Raw genomic sequence first — 23,334 nt, forward strand, 5'->3', positions numbered from 1 at the left:
TCATTATTACTTTCTGTTTAAGGTTCCAAAATGTCCAGCTTGTAGAAAATAGGAGCAAAAGAAGCAAGGCCTATGTAATGTACAACTTATTATACAGTATAAGATACAACAGTTATATCTGTACAGTATCAGAACCATGTAATGTACAACACACAGTATATAATATAAGAGTCAGGACTAGGAATGGGCCAAACACCCCTGTTTAGTTCACAGCAGAACTCCTGAACAGGGGAAATGTTCTAACCCGAACTGAAAACCCCACTGAAGTCTATGGGAGCCAAACAAAGCACCTTGTCCCCATGTTGATAGAAACAAGGGCCTCTTCCCAACAACCCTGGGCTGTGGTTGTCAGGGTCTGCAGGCGGGTGGCTTATCTTATCGGAATTTGGATGCCTCCTTTAACAAGGGGCCCCCAAATCCTGCCCCCCCTATGTAAATGGGTATCAGGTACATAATACCTACCCCTACCCATTCACCAGAATAGTGTCAAAAAAGTAATAAACACAAAAGATAGTTTTTGACCCATTCTTTATTAAAAATCAAAAAAATAAATAGTTTCCCTCGATGTAAATCCATCGTCAATCATGATGCTCGCTGGACCCGAAAATGAAAAATGTTCTTCCCTCCTGGGAGGCCTCCCGCCATCTGCCTGCTTTGACATTCCTTTTAAAGGCAAGAGGCGGGGTCATAAGGCTTTGTCACCCAGTGGCATCGCCCCTTCTGACATCACATGGCCAGCATACACCAGTTAGTGACATCAGATGGTAGAGCCACCAGGTGACGATAAGCCCCCACCTGCAGACCCTGACAACCACAGCCTAGGGTTGTCGGCAAGAGACCCATAATCAGTGGAAGCCTAAATGTTTACATGAGACAAGTTGCAGAGGTCCCACACCGCTGCCTCCCATCTCCTGAGACTGCACTCAGTGACTGGGGTCTGAGACGATACAGACATATCCCTCCACCCGGCACAGCTGACAGATAATAAAGCAAGTAACCCCGGGAAAATTGTTTTGGCAGAGACCTTACTAGACCCCAGTATGAGGCAGAAGACCCAATGCACATACCCCAGGTGCCTAGGTCTGGTAACGTCCATGGTGAAAATGAACATTTTGCTGCCAGCTGAACCCCAGAATCCCCATAAATCCAGTCTAGATACATAAATTGTGTCTGCAGCACAGAGAAGGAAGATTATCCGAGAGAAATACAGGAATACAGGACGGGGAACACAGCTCAGGAAAGTGACCAGGGGATTACAGGCTGATATCACCCAGTCCCCGCCCTACTCTGGACCAATCAGTGAGCAGTATGGGTGGAGGAATGTATTTAGTGTTAATGACCCACCTGTGCTGATCTCTGTAGGAGTTTCCTCCTCTATAAATGTCCCCGTTATTCCATCCTCCTCCATAGACTGCTGATCATCCCTCACATACGTCTCTTCTTCTTCTGCTTTAACCTCAAATTCTATATCTATCAGATATTCACCCTAAACCAAGAAAATTATACAAATGATCATTTATGAAAAGGGTTAATCTTGTGATATCAGATATTGTAAAAAAAAAAAAAAAAAAAAAATCCACTGACCGCCTCCATGAGTCCATGTTCTAGACACATCCCTTGTCTGTTACTGGATAATGTCCCAGAATTCCCAGCACCGCTCACCTCTCCTGTCAGCAGCTCCATCATCTTCTTGGTGACTTCTAGAATCTTCTGCATGTTGTGTCTCTCAGGTTTTAGGGAGTCACATGGAGGCACTGTGATGGTCATATGATCACCTGACTTCAGAAGAGGAAATCTCTGTATTGAGGAACCAATAGGAATATCATGTTAGAATCCCAGAATCCTCCTCACCTCTCCGGTCAGGTCTGTGTTTTATTAATAGAGATAAGAGTGATGTCATGTGACCTCCCAGAATACTCCTCCCCTCTCCGGTCAGGTCTGTGTTTTATTAATAGAGATAAGAGTGATGTCATGTGACCTCCCAGAATCCTCCTCACCTCTCCGGTCAGGTCTATGTTTTATTAATAGAGATAAGAGTGATGTCATGTGACCTCCCAGAATCCTCCTCACCTCTCCGGTCAGGTCTGTGTTTTATTAATAGAGATAAGAGTGATGTCATGTGACCTCCCAGAATCCTCCTCACCTCTCCGGTCAGCAGGTAGATGATCTCCAGGGTGAGGTTTAGTATCTTCTCAGTCATGTGACTCCGGTCCTCCTCCATCCTCATTGGTGCCATCATTTGATCTATACAGGTCTCCTTGTAGACGGATAACTTTGGGAAATGAAAGTAAGAATTATTTGGATGGTATTGGTCACAATAATAGGATGTGGATGTGTGGAGATGTGGGGGGGGGGGGGGTAATAGGAGGATTGCTGTACATTTAACCACTTGCCGACTGCCTAACGCCGATCTACGTCGGCAGTCAGCCCCTCACAGGCAAAGTGACGTAGGGCTACGTCACTAGCTTGTGAGGGTCTAGGGAGCGAGCGTGTGCCCCCGGAGGCACGCTCCCGCGTGGTCACGGACCCCCCCGCGCGTGTGACCAGCGGACCCGATGTCCGCCGGTCACTCGGCGATCGGCGGGGGAGAGGGAGAATGTCAGGCAGCTTGTGTAAACAAGCCACCTGTCATTCTCCTTGCTGTTAAGACACTGATCACTCGGATCTAGTATGTAGATCCGTTGATCAGTGTCCTTACAGCTCAAGCCACAGCCAATCACAGTAGAAAGCACGCCCCTAGGGATACACACAGCCCCTCCCTCCCAAATAAAGTTAACCCCTTCACTACCAGTGTATTTTTACAGTAACAGTGCATATATATAGCACTGATTACTGTAGAAATGTCACTGGTAACCCCAAAGTGTCAAAAGTGTCAGTCAAGGGTCCGATCTGTCCGCCCCAATGTCGCAGTACCGCAAAAAAAAAAAATCGCAGATCGCCGCCATTACACGTTAAAAAAAAAAACAACAAAAATGACAAAAATCTTTCCCTTTGTTAGTAAACGCGATAACTTTTGCGCAAACCAATCAAAATACGCTTTTTGCAATTTTTTTTACCAAACATAGGTAGCATAAAACAAATTGGCCGAAAAAGTAAAAAAATTTTGATTTTTACATTTTTTTTTGGGGGAATTTCATATAAAAAAATGTGAAAAATATTGCTATTTTTGCAAAATTGACGCTTTTTTTTGTTTATAGCGCGTGATCAAAAAATCGCACAGGTGATCAAATACCACCAAAAGAAAGCTCTGTTTGTGGGAAAAAAAGGACGCCAAATTCGTTTAGGTACAGCGTCGCACGACCGCGCAATTGTCCGTTAAAGTCACGCAGTGCCGAATCGCAAAATACCCCCTGGTCGGAATGGGGGTAAAATCTTCCGGGGCTTAAGTGGTTAACCACCTCAATACTGAGCTTTCAGCGCTCTCGAATGAGAGTTACTTAGTCATGCAACACTCTTCCCAAATGTAATTTGTATCGGTTTTTTTTTTGTTAAAAAAAAAACCCACATTTTTGTCTGTTATAAAATGTTGCAAATAAATAATATTCTTCATAAATTTAGGGAAAAACTGTATTCTGCTCCATTTCTTAGGTAAAAATAACCCAAATCCATTTATAATATTTAGTCTGTAGGAAAATTAGAGTCATCAAACTATGGGATATACAGTGCTCAGCATAAATGAGTACACCCTTTTTGAATCAATATCTTAATGAACACAAGAAAAATTTCCAACATTGTGATAAAACTGAGTTCTATGGAACATTTGTTTGGCTCATTACATGAAAGTAATAATATAACTTAGATTACACAATATTCAGTTTTGCTCAAATTAGTTGATGCAAAAATTAACACACCCCACAAGTGTATCTAGTATTTTGTATGACCTCCATGATTTGTAAGGAACGCACCAAGTCTTCTAGGCATGGAATGAATGGCCACATATTGCAACATCAATCTTTTTCCATTCTTCAAGAACGACCTGTTTTAGAGCCTGGATGCTGGATGGAGAGTGATGTTCATCTCTCTTGAATTCCCCATAGGTGTTCCCCGATTGGGTTCAGATCAGGAGACTTACTTGGCCACTGAATCACTTTCACCCGGTTCTTCTTCAGAAATGCAACAGTGGCCTTAGATGTGTGTTTTGGATCATTGTCATGTTGGAAAAGTGTGTGACAACCAAGGGCACGGAGTGATGGTAGCATCTTCTCTTTCAATATAGAGCAGTACATCTAGGAATTCATGTTCGTGACACTATGCAGCCTCACAGAAGGACACTGCCACCACCATGTTTCACTCTAGACACCATGCATTTTTCTTTTACTCCTCACCTTTGCAACGCCATACAGTTTTGAAGCCATCAGTTCCAAAAACATTTATCTTGGTTTCATCACTCCAGAGTACACAGTCCCGGTAGTCTTCCTATTTTTCACCCTGGAAAATTTTAAGGTGGGCTTTTTGTGCATGGGACTAAAGCCCATGCTTCCTTCATGGCCGACACCCATTCATGCCATTCCTCTGCAGAGTATGCCGTATTGTGTCATGGGAAACAATCACCCCAGTTTGGTTTCTACTTCTTTATCTAACTGCAATGAACTTGCATGGCCATTTTCTCCAACCCTACTCATCAGAAGACGCTCCTTTGGAGGTGATAACTTCCGTGGGCGGCCTGGATGTCTCTGTGAGATGGTTGCAGTTCCATTTTTGTATCGCTTTTGCTACATAATTCTGATTGATAAGTAAAGCTTTGATGATCTTCTTGTAGCCTTCACCTTTCTTGTGTAAAGAAATTATTTCTGACATTTCTCTTCCATGTGGTGCCATTGCTGACACCATGAAATGGGAGGGGTTTTCTTTGTAAGTAACGCCCTTTTATAATCAACTGTCTGCTGGACACCTGTTTAATATACAATTACACTCACCTATAGGTGAATTCTTGTTAATTAGGATTTTATTGTGTACAATTTAGCTTTGCTCTTAAGATTTTCATTGGGGTGTATTCATTTTTGTAACATGGTCTTGAATGAATATGTTAGGATAAATACTTTTTTGTGTGCAATTAACAAATCTTGGTTGCAATCAATGGACCGCATTTGTGGGAGTATTTTGTAGTATAATGTCCCATAGAAAATGTTGATTCTGGAAAGTAAAATGCCAGAGCAGTACAAATACCTCAGAAAATTACCCTTTTTTGGAAAGTAGACAGTCCACGTTATTTAACATGAGGTATGATGAGTTTTTTGAAGCTGTATTTTTTTGTCACAATTTTTTTTTTAAATGAAGAAATTATTTATTTTTTCAAAAGGTTTCTATTTAACCCGTTATTTCTCACACACAGCATAGGCATACTTAGAATTACACACCAAAACACATTCTGCTATGCCTCCCAAATATGAGGGCACCACATATATGCCTAGATGCATACAGGGTCCCAAAATCCAAGGAGCACCTTTGGGCATTCAAGGAGCACAATTTATCTATTAAATTTCCTGACTAACTATCACATTTTTGAGGCCCTGGAGCAACAGGACAATGGAAACACCAACAAAATGACCTCACTTTGGAAAGTAAACACCCCCAGATATTTTCTGAAAGGCATAGTGAGTTTTTAAAAAATTAAATTTTTTTGCCAGAAGGTTTTTGAAAATGCAGAAAAGAAAATGAAAATGTATTTTTTTTTACACAAACTTGTCAGTTACAGTGCCTTGCAAAAGTATTCGGCCCCTTGAACTTTGCGACCGTTTGCCACATTTCAGGCTTCAAACATAAAGATATAAAACTGTAATTTTTTGTGAAGAATCAACAACAAGTGGGGCACAATCATGAAGTGGAACAAAATTTATTGGATATTTCAAACTTTTTTAACAAATAAAAAACTGAAAAATTGGGCGTGCAAAATTATTCAGCCCCCTTAAGTTAATACTTTGTAGTGCCACCTTTTGCTGCGATTACAGCTGTAAGTCACTTGGGGTATGTCCCTATCAGTTTTGCACATCGAGAGACTGACATTTTGCAAAACAGCTCGAGCTCAGTGAGGTTGGATGGAGGGTGTTTGTGAACAGCAGTTTTCAGTTCTTTCCACAGATTCTCGATTGGATTCAGGTCTGGACTTTGACTTGGCCATTCCAGCACCTGGATATGTTTATTTGTGAATCATTCCATTGTAGATTTTGCTTTATGTTTTGGATCATTGTCTTGCTGGAAGACAAATCTCCGTCCCAGTCTCAGGTCTTTTGCAGACTCCATCAGGTTTTCCTCCAGAATGGGCCTGTATTTGGCTCCATCCATCTTCCCATCAATTTTAACCATCTTCCCTGTCCCTGCTGAAGAAAAGCAGGCCCAAACCATGATGCTGCCACCACCATGTGTGACAGTGGGGATGGTGTGTTCAGGGTGATGAGCTGTGTTGCTTTTACACCAAACATAACGTTTTGCATTGTTGCCAAAAAGTTTGATTTTGGTTTCATCTGAGCAGAGCCCCTTCTTCCACATGTTTGGTGTCTCCCAGGTGGCTTGTGGCAAACTTTAAACGACACTTTTTATGGATATCTTTAAGAAATGGCTTTCTTCTTGCCACTCTTCCATAAAGGGCAGATTTGTGCAGTATACGACTGATTGTTGTCCTATGGACAGAGTCTCCCACCTCAGCTATAGATCTCTGCAGTTCATCCAGAGTGATCATGGGCCTCTTGGCTGCATCTCTGATCAGTCTTCTCCTTGTATGAGCTGAAAGTTTAGAGGGACGGCCAGGTCTTCGTAGATTTGCAGTGGTCTGATACTCCTTCCATTTCAATATTATCGCTTGCACAGTGCTCCTTGGGATGTTTAAAGCTTGGGAAATCTTTTTGTATCCAAATCCAGGTTTAAACTTCTCCACAACAGTATCTCGGACCTGCCTGGTGTGTTCCTTGTTCTTCATGATGCTCTCTGTGCTTTAAACGGACCTCTGAAACTATCACAGTGCAGGTGCATTTATACGGAGACTTGATTACACACAGGTGGATTCTATTTATCATCATTAGTCATTTAGGTCAACATTGGATCATTCAGAGATCCTCACTGAACTTCTGGAGAGAGTTTGCTGCACTGAAAGTAAAGGGGCTGAATAATTTTGCACACCCAATTTTTCCAGTTTTTTATTTGTTAACAAAGTTTGAAATATCCAATAAATTTCGTTCCACTTCATGATTATGTCCCACTTGTTGTTGATTCTTCACAACAAATTACAGTTTTATATCTTTATGTTTGAAGCCTGAAATGTGGCAAAAGGTTGCAAAGTTCAAGGGGGCCGAATACTTTCGCAAGGCACTGTATATGAGATATTTCTTACACACAGCATGGGCATACTGAGAATTATACCCCAAAACACATTATGCTACTCCTTCTGAGTATGGCGATACCACATGTATGAGACTTTTTCACTGTCTGAACTGATTATATAACAGACATTGGGCTCATTTCACTAAGCGGTATAAAATACTGCTTAGGGTTTTTCACTTTTTTTTTGCAATTCACTAAAAAAATGCAACTAAAATACAGCATGAGCTATTTTATTAGGTGATGAAGTATTTTAGTAGTTACAGCTTGGTGACGCTGATGGTAGCCAGCGTCCTTAACAAGCAGTAAAGCACTTGTTGTTAATGAGTGGGCAGCCATCGGCGTCCTTAACAACCAGTAACTGTCAAGGTTGTTAATGATTGGGTGGCTGCCATGTTTTTAACAACTATGAATCGTCTGCTGTCAGCGGGATTCCCCACTGAGAGCAAATTATAAACAAAAGAATTGCCAGCATTTAACAATTAGGAAAAAAAACAGCATGGGGTCCCCAATCCATTCTAAGCCCTCTTGACTGTGGCATGCTTGTCGATGATGTCATAAAAGGGCTGGGTCACCCAATGATTTCCTTCAAGTGTCAGTGTGAGTCAGGTTTTTTTTTTTAGTTTGGGGCGGATTTTCCGCATTTTCGTGATTGAGGTTGGATCTACTTCAGGAAGACATTTATTTTTTTTGGACGGGAAGGGGGTTGAATAAAGGACTTGTCAAAAACTGGCTGTGTGTGATTTTACTAAATGTAACTAATTTTCTGGTGAATAAGTAGGGTTACTACTGTATGTAAAAGGAACACAGGCACCACTCTAAGTGTAATAAGAAGGTTTAATATGAATAAAAATCTCATCCTGATCTGCTCTACCGGACAGACGGACAACTATGATTTATACCACATGCTTTTTACATATGCTCGTTTGTGAGTATTCTGGTGTATGAGATTTTTATTCATATTAAACCTTCTTATTACACTTAGAGTGGTGCCTGTGTTCCTTTTGCAGCTGCCTTCAAGGTTCTTCTTACTTGTCATCAGAGCAGCCCTCAGTGTAAATGAAGACTTTATATGGACTATCTCTCATAGGTTTATATCTGATATTGATATGTTGTACTGTTTTTAGTGTGGTAACTGTTGGTCCAGCTGAAAAATCTATTTTGATTCCCATCTGGACATCTTTTTGATAAAATTGCCCCTCAATCCTCAAAATTGCCCCTCAATTGATCACCATCCCATCCCCCCAAAATCCAGTCCCTTTCAGAGACTCCTATTGTGAGACTCATCATAGTGTCTCTGGAGGGGGCGCTGATCATTCCCGTGTAAAATCTTACAGAAATCTTCCCTAATAAGAACTTTTACAATTTCATTCCCCCCACATACAATGTCTGGAACCGCCATTTACTGACACCAATAACTCCCTCGTGGTACAGACCATAAATTCCCTCATTGTAATATACGGATTATTCTACATTTCCACACTATATATGTGTGTATCATCATCTGCTGGAGATAAAAGACGTCACAGTGACTATGGAGGAAGAGGACGGACATGACGGGGGGGGGGGGGTTACTGGGTGTAAATAGAAAATAAGATCTTATTACCGCCTCTGTTGCCACTTCCAGCAACGTCTTCTCTCTACTTCCTCCCGAGTCACCTCTCACCCGGAACTTCCTGTCTATATCTGACATCACTTCCTGTCTTCCATAGAGACTTCCTGTATAGGCAGATGTGAGGTGACCACCTTGTGGAGCTCAGAGAAACTGTAGTCCTGAGAAACATCTGGTAGTGTGAACACGGCCTTATGCTGTGTGTATGTACTGTATATCCTTCTAGATGGGTCATCTCCACTCCCACCAAGGGGGATAGAAATATATTACTTCTCGGGGGAGACATTTTGGCACCTTTGATTTTGCAGTAAAGTTGATGGCAGATTTAGTCATGTAGAAGATCTGTTATATGGATACAAAGAACCTTAGCAGAGAGTAAAGGGTGGAAATGGCTCCTGATCCCCAGATTTGGGCAATTATGTCACCAATATAAATGGAAAAAACCCGCGCTATGTGTAACAACTCAAATACCTACAAAAATAACTTCTACCGGACTGCTGCTGTAACAAAGGTAAGAATTCTCTTTATCAACTAGAAGAGCATTATGTGTCACAGCACTGTCCTATTGTGTGTGCACATAAATTATCACAAATACACTAAAATATGTGGATACATTCATATATAAAGTGCTAGGGGCTCAAAATAATATTCTCTGCAGATTTACGGCTTCCACTTTACACCTACTTTATTTATCTTATGGTGTTGATCAATAAATGTTGTCAACTGATCCATGTGCAAATTCATATATAACATAAAGTGCTTTGTGCTCAAGATGCTGTTCCCTGCAGATCCACCGCTTCCACTTTGCACCTATTTCATTAATCTTATAATATTTGTTGCTATAATAAATAAAGTGAAAATCTGTGAAAATTCATGTAATCATACAATATTGTGTGCTCAATATAGTGTTCTCTGCTAGTCCACTGCTTACACTTTGCATCTACTTCAATTAAATTTTGTTGCTCAAAATAAATGTCCACAAATGAATGAAAAGTTGATAAGGTTTGAAAGTTCTCCGTGCTCCAAACTGTGCCAGCTGTAGTGTAGCCACGCCTTCTTCCACCTCTTACACACGTGATGGTGAGGGCGCCCCCTTAGTAGTGCTTCCCCACTCACCAGAGCAATGTGACTCCCAGCTTTTCAGCTACCAGAGTCACAAACATCCTTCACACTCTCCTCACCTCCGATGGCAAAGGAACTGGATCCTCCTCGCTCACTCCTGCAAGTCTGCTGCGCTTTCTGTCAGTCTCCCTCCTAGATTCGGCTTCCTCCTCCGACCGCTATTCCAGCAGGAGCTCCGCCTCTTCATACACACTCAGGGAGGAGAGAAAGGGGAAGGATATACAGTACATACACACACAGCACAAGGCCGTGTTCACACTACCAGACGGTTCTCAGGGCTGCAGTTCCTCTGAGATCCACAAGGTGGTGATCTCACTTCTACCCAGACAGGAAGTCTCTATGGAATACAGACAGGAAGTGATGTCAAGTACAGGCAGGACGTTCCATTTAGTAGACGTAGAGAGAAGACAAAGCAGGATCTGGCGGCAGAGGAGGTAATATGTAGATTAACCCCTTTAGGGGCATCAGTTAATGATTCCTATATCTTGCTACATAAAGCTGACCATACATGGTTCAGTTTATCGTTCAGCCAACGGACTAAGAGGAAAAAAACAGGCAATTCCCTCATCCACACATTGGAGGGGGATGGGGGAATCCTCCCCGCTGCACTATTGTATTCTGACAATGGGGGGTGCTCCTCCGCTCTCAGAATACACAGATCAGTGATGAAGCTATTGGCTGCAGTCGCTGATGGAGTGACTTTTATCTGGCAGTGACCACACATGGATGGAAATGTGACCGATCCCTGCTGAACCAGCAGAATTTCCATGTATCTATGGTCACCTCCCCTCCCTCTCATCTCCTTCATTATGTAAGTCATGCTGAGATAATCTCCCATTGGCTGAGCAATATTCTCATTTGTCTCTGAGCTCCTTCTTGCTATTCCTCGTCCTGCCTGTTGTTTCCTTGGATTGATTTTCTGTGTAGTGACCCCGGCTTCATCTCTTGGATGCGCTTGTCTGTTGCTTGTCCTGACCTTTATCCTGATTCCTGGATCTCCTCCTCATCTCTCCTCCATATCCTCTTACACAGCTTTTCTCCACAATGGGGGGTGAAAAGCATGCAGCAAAATCCATCCCCACCATTAGGAGCTCCGGAGAAAATTGTCTGCTATTTACACTCCGTTCCTCCGCACGTCACCTGCTCACATGACAGCTTACTTTCACACGTTCCTGACAGATTTCTGTATGGTAAAGGTCAAAGTTCACTCTTCAGTTTAGGAGAAGTGGGAGGCACCCGGGAACAATGATTTGGTCAGCACAGGATCCTCATATAGAGGGCCCCTCAAATCTCCCCATCCAAATGTCCATCCATCCAGAGTCTATATGTCCAATGATATTACTCTGATGTCACATCCCCCCCCCCCCCCCTGTTCAATTTCCCTCCATGTGGCTTTTTTTTTTCTCATGCTCTTAGGATGTGGGCGGACCCTTTCCATCCTCACTAGCAAAGTGGGTCTGTTGGTCCTGCGTTGTATGTAATGATGTCAGAATGCCTGCAACAAACTTTTACCCTGCGTAGTGTGGGGGTCCTGTGTGGGTAAATTATACCTCAGTCTGAGGTGGGGCTTTAATCAAATGGAAAAACTGAATGGTGAGGTGAGGAGGATTCTGGGAATTTCATTTGATTTTACTATTTGTGTTCAGATCTAGAGTTTTCCTCCTGTGAAGTCTGGAGATCATATGACCATCACATTGCCTCCACCTCCCTCCCTGATAGAATAGAGAAATACAAAGAAGATTCTAGAAGTCACCAGAGAGATCATGGAGGAGAGGTGAGCGTTGCTGGGAATTCTGGGAAATTATCCAGTAACAGACAAGGGATGTGTCTGGATGGTGACTGTATCATTGTGTGTGTCAGGTTCCTATAAGGTGTCAGGATGTCACTGTCTATTTCTCCATGGAGGAGTGGGAGTATTTAGAAGGACACAAGGATCTCTACAAGGACGTCATGATGGAGAATCAGCCGCCCCTCACATCACCGGGTAAGAGGAGACTTTATTGTAAAGGAGAGAGCAGTACGGAGGATCCACCTAGATCCCCCATCATCTGATAAACACATAGAAACAATGTATTCAGTCAGTGTGCGTGTTTCCTACAGATGGATCCAGTAATGGGAACCCACCAGAGAGATGTCCCCGTCCTCTGTATTCCTGGGATTCCACACAGGAAGGTCACACCATCCCTCACCATCATCAGGTAGATGAGGAACAATCACTGATAGTATCATTAGGATCTGTACATTATCTGCATTGTTACCATTGATGTCATTTTTATTATATATTCAGAGTGGAAACCTGAGAGATTCTAAAGTTGAGGTTAAAGAAGAGATAAAAGAGGAGGATGATGAGGATGGGGTGATGGAGGAGTCGGAGTTTCTAAAAGAACACAAAGATCTGTACCAGGACACCATGGAGGAGTCATCCAGCTACAGAAACCCACCAGAGAGATGTCCCCGTCCTCTGTATTCCCGGGATTCCACACAGGAAGGTCACACCATCCCTCAATGTTACAAGGTTGGTGAGACAGAGATTATAAAACACAGACTCATGGAGACAATGTGTGGATTTTTATGTGATGTCACAATAGTAAATCTTATATTTTACAGATGATATTCTTTCATTTTCTTGATTTAGAGTGGAGATCCAATCGATATAGAATTTGAGGTTAAAGCAGAAGAAGAAGAGAAGTATGTGAGGGATGATCAGCAGTCTATGGAGGAGGATGGAATAACGGGGACATTTATAGAGGAGGACACTCCTACAGAGATCAGCACAGGTGGGTCATTAACACTAAATACATTCCTTCACCCATACTGCTCACTGATTGGTCCAGAGTAGGGCGGGGACTGGGTGATATCAGCCTGTAATCCCCTGGTCACTTTCTTGAGCTGTGTTCCCCATCCTGTATTCCTGTATTTCTCTCAGATAATCTTCCTTCTCTGTGCTGCAGACACAATTTATGTATCTAGCAGCATGTAGCTGGCAGTAAAATGTTCATTTTCACCATAGACGTTACTACACCACATGAAAGTTCCATCTCCAGTTCTCATTGTAACGTCTTGTTCCCAACAAATGAAGAGGAGATACTGTACATCATATGAAAGATCCATCTCCAATCCTCATTGTAACATCATATTCCAAACAATAAAATTGTCATAATTTCAATAGCATTATTACTTAGTGATGTTTGGTTGGGTAAGGTTGTATCATTGATCCATGTCAGATCTCTTTTTTTTTTTTTTTTTTTTCCAATTCTTTTATTTATATAAAAGACAACTTGCAGGCATAATAAACAGTAACATTCCTTATAGAACATATGCTGAGACAGTGTATTACAACACTGAAAACAATTCAGTCATAAGATTTGAGATCTACATCGGTCGTAGAATAAGAGGTGTTCTACAATTCCTCTAATGGGAGGAGTTATGCAGGACTAGAAAGTACCCAGAGTTGTCTGTTCCAGTTTCGCATAACGTATAGAAGAAGAAGGAAGAAGCGAATAAGTAGTGGAAAGAGAGAGGGAAGTAAAATAAACCTAGAGAGAGGCAGAAGAGGATAAGTAGGTGGGATGAGGGGGGGAGGGGTAAGGAGCTATGGATGGGGGGGGGGGGGTTAGGAGGGTTAGCATTGGTAAAGCTCTGGCCCTACATCAGCAATACGTTCCACCAATATTTTAGAGCTCCCCCAAACTCAACATGAGGTCTCTTTAGTATTGCCACCCTTAATTAAAGAGCAGCCTTCATCAGAGAGGACAAATATATTCCATTGACCCCAGGTTTTGGTATATCGTTCGTGTTGGGGACGTGTCGAGAGAACAAGGTTTTCCATTCTATTTATTTCTTTGAGCCACATGCCAACAGTCAGGGCCTGTGGGTTTTTCCATTTAAGAGGGATGCACATTTTAGAAGCATTTAGAAGGTGACGAATGACAGAATTTTTATAGGTCTGGGCCGGGATGTTAGAGGCATGGAGAAGGAAGAGAGCAGGGTCATTGGGGAGCGGTTGGTTTATAAACCTCTGAGACATTTCACGAACTGTCTTCCAGAACTCCGCTAGTTTAGGACACAACCAAAAATCATGTAGGAGTGTCCCCCGGCCCTTCCTGGCATCTCCAGCACTGATCAGTGAGTGTGGGGAAGAACCTGCTCAACCTTGACGGCGTGTGATACCACCTTGTTAGGAGTTTGAAGTTGGTTTGTTGTATTTACATGCAGATGGACGATGTAAATGTAAATGGAATGATGTGATTTTTGTTGGTCTGGATTAAAGTTACAGTCTAAATCCCGTTCCCTCTTAGCTAAGAATGGGGGTTGGTAAGTCCCCTGGGGTGTGATCAGTAATGCATAGGTCATGGATAATACCTGTGTTAGTATTCTGTCTTGAGAACAATGTTCTTCGAAGGGTGTAAGTTGTGTGTTGCGTTCACTGGGAGGTGGCAATGAGTTTAAGAAATTATGGAGTTGCAATGCCCTCCAGAAATCTAGACGGTAGGGTCCTGAGAAGTCCATGAGGTCTTTGAGTGCAGGCCAACTAGATGATGTTGAAAAATGGGAGGCTTGGAAATAGCCTGACTCCATCAAGGTCCTGAATGTTTTATCTTGGTAGCCCGGGGTAAACTGGGGATTCCCCAGTATGGGTGTCAGTGGTGAGTACGTCAGGGAAAGTGAAAGTTGTGTGAATAATTTAGAGCAGGTTCTTATCGTGTGACCTATGAGGGGATGGCGTCTTATGGAGTCTGTTAGTGAATGGTGGCACGATGGAGCTCTATGGAGGGGTATGTTGCATTGGGCCTGTTCTAGTCTGGGCCAAAGCTTCGTTTCACCATGACGACACCAGTCTGAGTCTCCCCAACTGTGTAGCCTGATAGTACTTGCATAAGTCCGGAACTGCCAGTCCACCTAGTCGTTTAGGAAGGAGTAGTCTCCTATATAGCCTAGGTCGCTTATGTGCCCAGATAAAACCACTAGTAGGGTGTAGAGATGTCGCAAACCTAAAATTTGCCGTTCGCAAATCAGTCCATTTGCAGTGGGTACAGTACAGTCTGTGGACCTGACACTCACTGGCAGGCAACAATTATAAAAAATATATTGTTTTTTAATTTGCAAGGTGCTGTGCCACCGTATATGTGAGTGGTGGGCACTGCAATGGGCACAGTACACTCTGTGGACCTGACACCCACTGGCAGCCGGCAGGCAACTGCAATTATAAAAAATACTTATTTTTTTAATTTGCAAGGTGCTGTGCCACCGTATATATGAGTGGTGGGCACTGCAGTGGGCACAGTACACTCTGTGGACCTGACACTCACTGGCAGCTGGCAGGCAACTGCAATTATGACAGAGGAAAAAAAAAATATTTTTTAAACTGCAAGGTACTGTGCCTGTGCCACCCGATATGAGTGTGGTGTGCACACAGTACAGTCTGTGGTGGGTCTGTGGCCTCTCACACACGGCGGGCAGGCAACTGCACAATAGATATATATAGATATCTATATCTATATATATATATATATAAAAAAATTGACTGAAATACCAGCCCTTAAAAGGGCTTTTTGGAGTGCTGTCAGGATGCTGTCCTTACAGCAGGAGTGGACCGAGAACACGATCTAACAACTGTCCCTATTAACAGCAGCAGCAGCAGCTCTCTCCCTGCTCTCAGTAACACACTGCTTCAGAATGATCTAAGATGGATGCTGCCCTTTCTTTTTTATAGGAGGTGGGAGGGAGGGTATGCTGATTGGCTGGAATGTGTCTGCTGACTGTGAGGTACAGGGTCAAAGTTTGCCTCAATGATGAAGTATAGGGGGCGGACCGAACATCGCATATGTTCGCCCGCAGCGGCGGACGCAAACAAGCGATGTCCGCTGGGAACTATTCGCCGGCGAATAGTTCGGGACATCTCTAGTAGGGTGTCATCTTGTTTAAAGTATTGTGAAGGGATGAATATCGGAAGTGCTTGAAAGAGGTATAGGAACTTAGGGAGTATGCACATTTTAATAACGTTGCATCTTCCAAATCATGAATGGAGGCCAGAATTCAATTTATCTTATAGAATGTGGACTTTGTTTAGGAGGGGAGAAAGTTGAGCGTGAAGATGGGTGAAAATTTGGGGGGTATGGGAGTGCCCAGGTATTTCAGCGCTGAGTTCGTCCATTTTAGGCTAAAATTAAATCCCAGTTGGTGGAGGAGGGGGTTTGATAAGCCTACTCCCATAGCTTCAGATTTAGTAAAGTTGATATTTAGATTGGACAGAGTGCCATATGCCTCAAACTCGTGAAGAAGATTCGGTAGAGAAATTATGGGATTCATGAGGGAAAATAACATGTCGTCTGGATACGCTGATATTTTCTGCTGGGTCACCCCAACAGTCATGCCTGAGATATCCTGGTGGAGGCGTATTCTACATAAAAAGGTTTCTAGTGATAATGCGAAGAGTAAGGGTGACAGGGGGCACCCCTGTCTTGTCCCACTCATAATTGTGAAGTAGTCCGATAAGATACCGGTCACCTTAACCTGGGCGATGGGCAGAATAGATAGAATAGAGATCCAGAATAGCAGAATAGAGATCCAATTTAGCATGGTGTTGCCCTAAGTAGTAGGGGGCGGGCGGGGGGGGGGGGTATGAAGAGAATGGAGATAAAGAGGGGAGGCAAAGATGGTATGAGAGAGGAAGAAAGGAAAGTCAGGCAAGCAAAGAATATGAGAGAATGAAAGAGAAGGGGGCAATCCCACAGAGAGAGGCCTCAATTTACTAAGAGATAGCAAAAAAATGCTAAGACACTCACCAGCAAGGAGCCGGATGAATGAGCGTGTGCCTATATGGGGATGTGGTTGGAAAGAGCCAAGGGACGGGCCCCCGATTTCCCCCCCCCCGACCTGGCAGCCTTCTTTAATAAATGAAAGGTATATAAGGTGTAACACTGCCCCCTAGAGGGCTGCTGAATTTTCACACTGTAAGGATTCCCTTGGGTTACCTGTAGCAACTGCTTGCAGAACTTGCAGAAATCTTAACACTTTATGTTCTTGGCTCAGTCAATGATCAGTCTAGGGGTAGATGTTTTTGTGGTTTTATTTCATATTGGGATAGGAGAAGGGATGAGTGGGATACTCCCAACTGTTGAACTATTCACAATTCAGAGGACTTCTAGCTTGAGAATGCGGCAAGATCGCTACTTCATCCTGCCACTTGAATGAAGCTGAGGTAAGTGTTCCTATTTGTGTTTCTATTCAGGGTACTCCCCTAGTACCCCCTTTCTCTGTACTAGCTGACACCCATCCACTGTCTATACTCCCCGGAGTGGTCCCCTTCCTGGGCAGACCCTTGGGCGAGATCCTCTGTACTCACGATACAGTTTTTCCAGATTCTCGCAGTGCCCCAACTCCTCCAGTCAGCTCTCCTGGACCTCTGGGTTCAGCTCCTCTCCACTGGTTCATCAGGCCAACTGCCTGTGACCATCACCAACTGCTGCAGAAGAGGAGGCAGCCGCCACCCTCCTTCTGGGACTTTGCTTCCCGCCAAAAGACCTCTACCTCATGTGCCGTTGGCTTTTTATACCCTACCGCACAATTCACCAAGACAACCCATCTGTGCCAATCCTTGGGACTGTATCAAAAGCCTGTGTGTTATTGGCCAGGTTAACTCCAGCATCCAATGTGCCTCCCCATTGGATCAGCTGGGGACACTCCCTTAGACCAGATGAATCACACACTGGGCACACTGAGCAGACCTAACTCACAGATCCTGCTCCCTGATAAGCAGAGTGCAATATAGCATTTACCTGCTGCTCCTCTGATAGGCAGACAGAGCCAAAACTATACTCAATCTCTAGCACCTGACTAGGAGGGTGCTACATCCACCCCCCACCAAACGAGCCATGTCCTCACTGGCTCTGGGGCAGCCTCCCCCCTACAAAAATGTCCTACAAAAATAAACAGAGTATCCCACAAACCTGGAAAAGGGAAATAACAAATGTACATATAATAAATTATGTAGAAAAATATAGATATGCTGTACAAATATTCACAAAACAACTTAATGCACCCCCCATCGAACAAAACTCTGCTTGAGTGAGTAACATGTCAACCTGACTAACTAGCTAACTATAACATTCACTTTTCACAAATGGAGGGCCTTCCCAGACCCAGACATCCCGTGCAAGCCTGCAAAGGAAGAATTAAAGGTTAGCACTTCCCACATTTGCATATTAATAACATTCTACCTAATGTAGTGAGAATGCCCTCTCCTCAGAGGCGACCTTCTCACCCAAGATCCCTAGCTACACATCCTGGCAGATATCACTTCCGTTAGGCTTGACTAGGCGTTCAGCTCCACTCCTGTACAGGTGACAACCAAACCCTGTCAAGCTAACTATCTACCTTCTAGCCACAATGAGTGACTGAAACAGACACAGTCCCTTTAGCACCCGGGCACTGACTCTTCTTCCATTTCAGCCACGCCCACAAGTTCTCCAAGACATGTGGAGTCCATCCGACTGATGGTCACAGTGTCCCTCACACCTGTAGCACCGAGGCTACATGTCTTCTTAAGGACAAGGTATTTGCTGGAGCCTGAGCAACCTGTCAGACTTGTGGGTGTTAACAGTCTCTTCAGGGGCCCCTGGCACTAGGGCACCCCCCACCGAAGATACCTCAGGCCACTACCCATTCTCCCTAGGTAGAAACCCAACAAAGTTCCATTACTGGGCCGTTGGCCCAATAGAATCTTCACAAGGCATCTTTGTAAAAGAGTCTCTTTGCAAAGAATTCTCCTCTTCAGCCCGATGACCTAACTACTCCACAGAGTGTCCTTTTATCTTGCGGTGGTACATGATCCTGGCCCGATGGCCCAAAGGATCTCCTTTTTAGCACAGTTACAGTATCACTAGAGTCCTCCTTTAGTAAGGGTCTCTTCTTCTTTAAAGTTGGAGGGTTGGCCCTCTTTAGTGGAACCACTTAGCAGTAGTAATTGTAGATTTCCCAATCCCTTTTGCAAGGATAGAAGGGAAAAGGGTATTGGAAATAGGGCTTGGGCCCTAGCAACAAAGGTGAAACTTGAAACATCACTGTATACTTTACATTCGGGCTCTCCGGCCCCTCTTCTTCTGTAAGCAAGTAAGCAAACTCAGGCTGGCCAGCCTCACTAAACTCAGCATCCTGTGTCCTTAGCAATAGTAGTCAGGATGTGGGATTCGCACAACTTTCCCCTCTGAGTCTTTTACACAGATGGACCATGCCTGGCCAGATCCATCTGGGCGGTAGACCTCCACTCCGTATATATTGATGGCCCGCCCAAAGTTCCAATTAGCCTTTACAGATTGGAAGGTTTTCCATAACTCCGGCTTTGACTGGTTGCGGTGGGGTTTTGGGATATAAAGGAAGTCCCACACAGCCTCGTCACACCAAGACTCTCTCCTGGCCTCAATCTCCCTTGGAGCATAAGGATAATCATATCCATATTCTAAGGCCACCTTCCTCTGTATCAGCCGTTGTAGTCTGGAGAACCTGGGGAGGGTTTGTCTGTTGCCTCTCCCAAGTGGGGAATACAGGGTCTCCTCCTTAATGATGAGAGACGCATAGGCCTCATTTTGTTCCCGAGCCCGGGCATAGGTCCGAGGAGGGAATAGATCTGGGACCCGGTTAGAGTAGGCCTCACAGAACCCCAGATTCTTAGCACACTGTCCACGTATCACAGAATTTCTAGTCTCCTCATCGGGAACACTTGGATTGGCCGAACTGCTCCATTCATTTAACCCCCCCCCAGTCCCACTCGGTTTCTTCCTCTGATTTGCAGACATCGATCCCCTCCTCCAAGGATCTGTAGCGATGCTGGAAACTAGGAGACCCCACATCAATAACCCCGGCTTCTCCCTCGCTGCTCAGACTCACAGCCCTGGTCACCGCAGGCCATCGACTCCCCTTTGCCTTTTTTGGAGCTGACCTGGTGTCTGCCACTGCAGTCTTCTGTACATCAGGTGGCCGCTCCCCGGCTCTCACTACCTGCATGCACACAGCCTCGGAAGTACAGGTTTCTCTCATGTGGCACTCTGTAGCACTGGCAGATGTCACTGAGCCCAGTTCCATCAGCACCCTGAGCACTCCTCTTCCTATGCCCATGAAGAGTCCCGATTCAGAGGCCAACACAGCACGAGTGACCCCGGTCTCCCATGTCACATTCAGTCTCCTGGGCTGACGTTCACTCTTCTCCGCCCGCAGCAGCAGATTGCTACAATGCCCGCACTGTCCCCACACTTGCATCCGCATGGTAACATTTAGGCATTGACTACATACCAGGCCCAAGTGTTCCACGCCTGCTTCGGTACACAACGCCAGTCTTCCATTGGGCATCAATTGCACCCCAGTGTCCCACAGGGTTGTTGTCGGCATTCCGTTCTGCTGCGCAGGATCTCCGCCAACACGTGGGATAGCCTCCGCACTCCGGCTCACTCCGGTATTCGCCATCTTGCTCCTCCACACACGTGTCTCCCTCTCAGCCCCACCCAAAAGCAGATGTAATTTATAGACTCCCTTCCTCTTTCCAGATTGGCTGTGTGTGGTCGACGTCTCCGCCCACAACTCCAGATTAGCTGATTCTTTGGCGGTGGCTCCTCCTGATAGGTAGATCCCTCCAGCGCACGCTTTCCAGCGCGGTACAGTAACCTTTTCATTGCCGCTCCAACTCAGCTCAGCCAGCATGAAAATCACTGTAAAGCAGATCGTGGTCTTCAATCCACACGCATCCGCCATTCTTGTCTGTACCTGGGCCTCAGTTGCACCTCCATCTCTCCAGGCCAACTGATTTCCCTTTGCTATTTAGGAGAATTGTCCCGCTGTCAGACATTGCATGGCCGACATTCTTCTTCATTGCATTTGTACCGACAACTCTCACCATACTGTCCTGGAAAAGTGTCCCGCTGTCTTTAGTTGCACGGTCAACAATTTTTTGTATAGCACTGGCACAAACATGGCCCCCGTCACACCGATCCACGTGCCCTGGGCCTTCATTTTCTCCTTCCGCACTTGCACCATTCACTGTTAAGCAGACGCAGACCTTTTGTACAGCGTGATGCAACTCTCCTTCTCTAACTCTCCTGCACATTTCTTGAGAGAACAGATTACAGTCCCAACAAAAGTCCATCCGTTGCCGCTGGCAACCACCACTTTGAACTTCACTCTTCATCCCACTCTCCCTAACTCCTGTAGGATTAGTCCTAGGAATGAATAAACAGGAGGGAACGGGATAAGGCGCAGGCCAAGGAGATGTTGGGGGAGTGGGTGGAGTCAGTGAGATGTTGGGGGAGTGGGTGGAGTCAGTGAGATGTTGGGGGGAGTGGGTGGAGTCAGTGGAGGTGGTGAATGGAAACATGCAGGAGTGACTATATATGAAGGTTACGATCGCTGTGTCTATGACTGTACAAAGCGGAAATATTGTGTACCGAATGGAATGGACTTTTCTTTCTTTATAATAAAACTTTTTCTGATTTAAAAGAAAAAAACACTCAGAAAAGATGAGTAGGGAAAATGTCAGTGGCCTCCACCTGTAAAACCATTCCTGTTTTGGAGGTCGTCTCATTGTTGCCCATCTAGTGCACCTGTTGATAACAACCCCCTCTGCTACTTGACTGACCCGATGAATATCCCAGGAGTTTCCCTGACTTGATGCTATACTCTGATTATAAAGTGTTGAGCAGTGTATATGAGTGTGGAAAACTCTTGGTAATTTTTCTTGTCTTCTGACAGACGGACTCTGTGGTGGGAATAGAAGGACATCGGAGGAAGATGTGACTACAGAAGATAATGACATGGCATCTTCTCCAGAAGTAAATCCCGTTCCTCATAATATACATGACAGACCTCACCATTGGAGGAGATCATTGGAATCTCCTGATACTTCACATAGTCCTCTAATATCTGACAGTGCCGACGGGTGCGGGAAACCATCTCATCTCAGGGAATCTTCTTTATACCATGCAGGAGAAAATTCATTCTCATGTTCAGAGTGCGGGAAATGTTTTAAACAGAAAGGAAGCCTTCTTAGCCATCAGAGAATTCACACAGGGGAACTTCCCTTTTCATGTTCAGAGTGTGGGAAATGTTTTACACAGAAAGGAAGCCTTCTTAGCCATCAGAGAATACACACAGGGGAGCTTCCCTTTTCATGTTCAGAGTGCGGGAAATGTTTCATTCGTAAAGAATCCCTTCTCAGCCATCAGATAATACACACAGGTGAGCGTCCCTATTCATGTTCAGAGTGCGGGAAATATTTTAATGATAAAAGAAACCTTCTTAGCCATCAGAGAATACACACATGTGAGCGTCCCTATTCTTGTTCAGAGTGCAGGAAATCTTTTATTCGTAAAGGACACCTTCTTACCCATCAGAGAATACACACAGGAGTGCATCCCTATTCATGTTCAGAGTGCGGGAAAAGTTTTAATGATAAAGGAAACTTTCTTAGGCATCAGAGAATACACACAGGTGAGTGTCCCTATTCATGTTCAGAGTGCGGGAAATGTTTTAATCATAAAGTAAGCCTTCTTAACCATCAGAGAATACACACAGGTGAGCTTCCCTATTCATGTTCAGAGTGCGGGAAATGTTTTATTCGTAAAGGACACCTTCTTAGCCATCAGAGAATACACACAGGTGAGCATCCCTATTCATGTTCAGAGTGCGGGAAATGTTTTACTAATAAAAGAAACCTTCTTAACCATCAGAGAATACACACAGGTGAGTGTCCCTATTCATGTTCAGAGTGTGGGAAATGTTTTAATGAGAAAGGAAATCTTCTTATGCATTTGAGAATACACACAGGTGAGCGTCCTTATTCATGTTTAGAGTGCGGGAAATGTTTTAATCGTAAAGGACACCTTCTTCACCATCAGAGAATCCACACATGAGAGCTTCCCTGTTAATGTTCAAAGGGCAGGAAATGTTTTAATAATAAAGGAAACCTTCTTAGCCTTTAGAGAATACACACAGGTGAGACTCCCTATTCATGTTCAGAGTGTGGAAAATGTTTTGCGCTCAAACGTTTACCTGTTAGACACCAGAGTTTATAGAGGCAAGCGTCTCTAATCTTGTGCAGAGTGTGGGAAATGTTTAACTAAGAAAGAACCTACTTACACACAGGTGAGCGCCCTTTTTAATGTTACGAGTGTGGGAAATGTTTTTTCCAAACAAATGTTTATTTCTTAGAAACCAGAAAGTTCATACGGACGAGCGTCCTATTTCATGTTCAGAGTGCGGGAAATGTTTCACTCCTTATGTACGTTTCAAACATAAAAGAATTA

The 23,334-nt window shown here is 44.2% G+C and overlaps 4 protein-coding genes across 4 annotated transcripts in view; 2 read left to right on the forward strand and 2 right to left on the reverse strand.

The window, feature by feature from the left end:
- The window catches only part of LOC309550274 (uncharacterized protein), a gene marked incomplete at both ends in the record, with an annotated part of 1,476,097 nt that overhangs the window by 81,627 nt on the left and 1,371,136 nt on the right, over positions 1–23,334 (reverse strand).
- Positions 1–23,334, forward strand: part of LOC309549905 (uncharacterized protein) — a gene marked incomplete at both ends in the record, with an annotated part of 228,719 nt that overhangs the window by 73,502 nt on the left and 131,883 nt on the right. The window lies entirely within an intron of this gene.
- LOC309549906 (uncharacterized protein) overlaps positions 1–23,334 on the reverse strand; it is a 72,047-nt gene that overhangs the window by 1,968 nt on the left and 46,745 nt on the right. The window lies entirely within an intron of this gene.
- Positions 13,037–22,941, forward strand: LOC309549907 (uncharacterized protein; the record flags this gene model as incomplete). The annotated part of the gene is made up of 2 exons (XM_082250397.1): positions 13,037–13,134; positions 21,960–22,941. The coding sequence occupies 2 exons, from the start codon at positions 13,037–13,039 to the stop codon at positions 22,939–22,941; spliced, it is 1,080 nt and encodes a 359-aa protein (XP_082106523.1).

This window comes from Pelophylax lessonae (genome assembly GCF_965119305.1).
Source record: "Pelophylax lessonae genome assembly, chromosome: 3".
Lineage (NCBI taxonomy): Eukaryota > Metazoa > Chordata > Amphibia > Anura > Ranidae > Pelophylax > Pelophylax lessonae.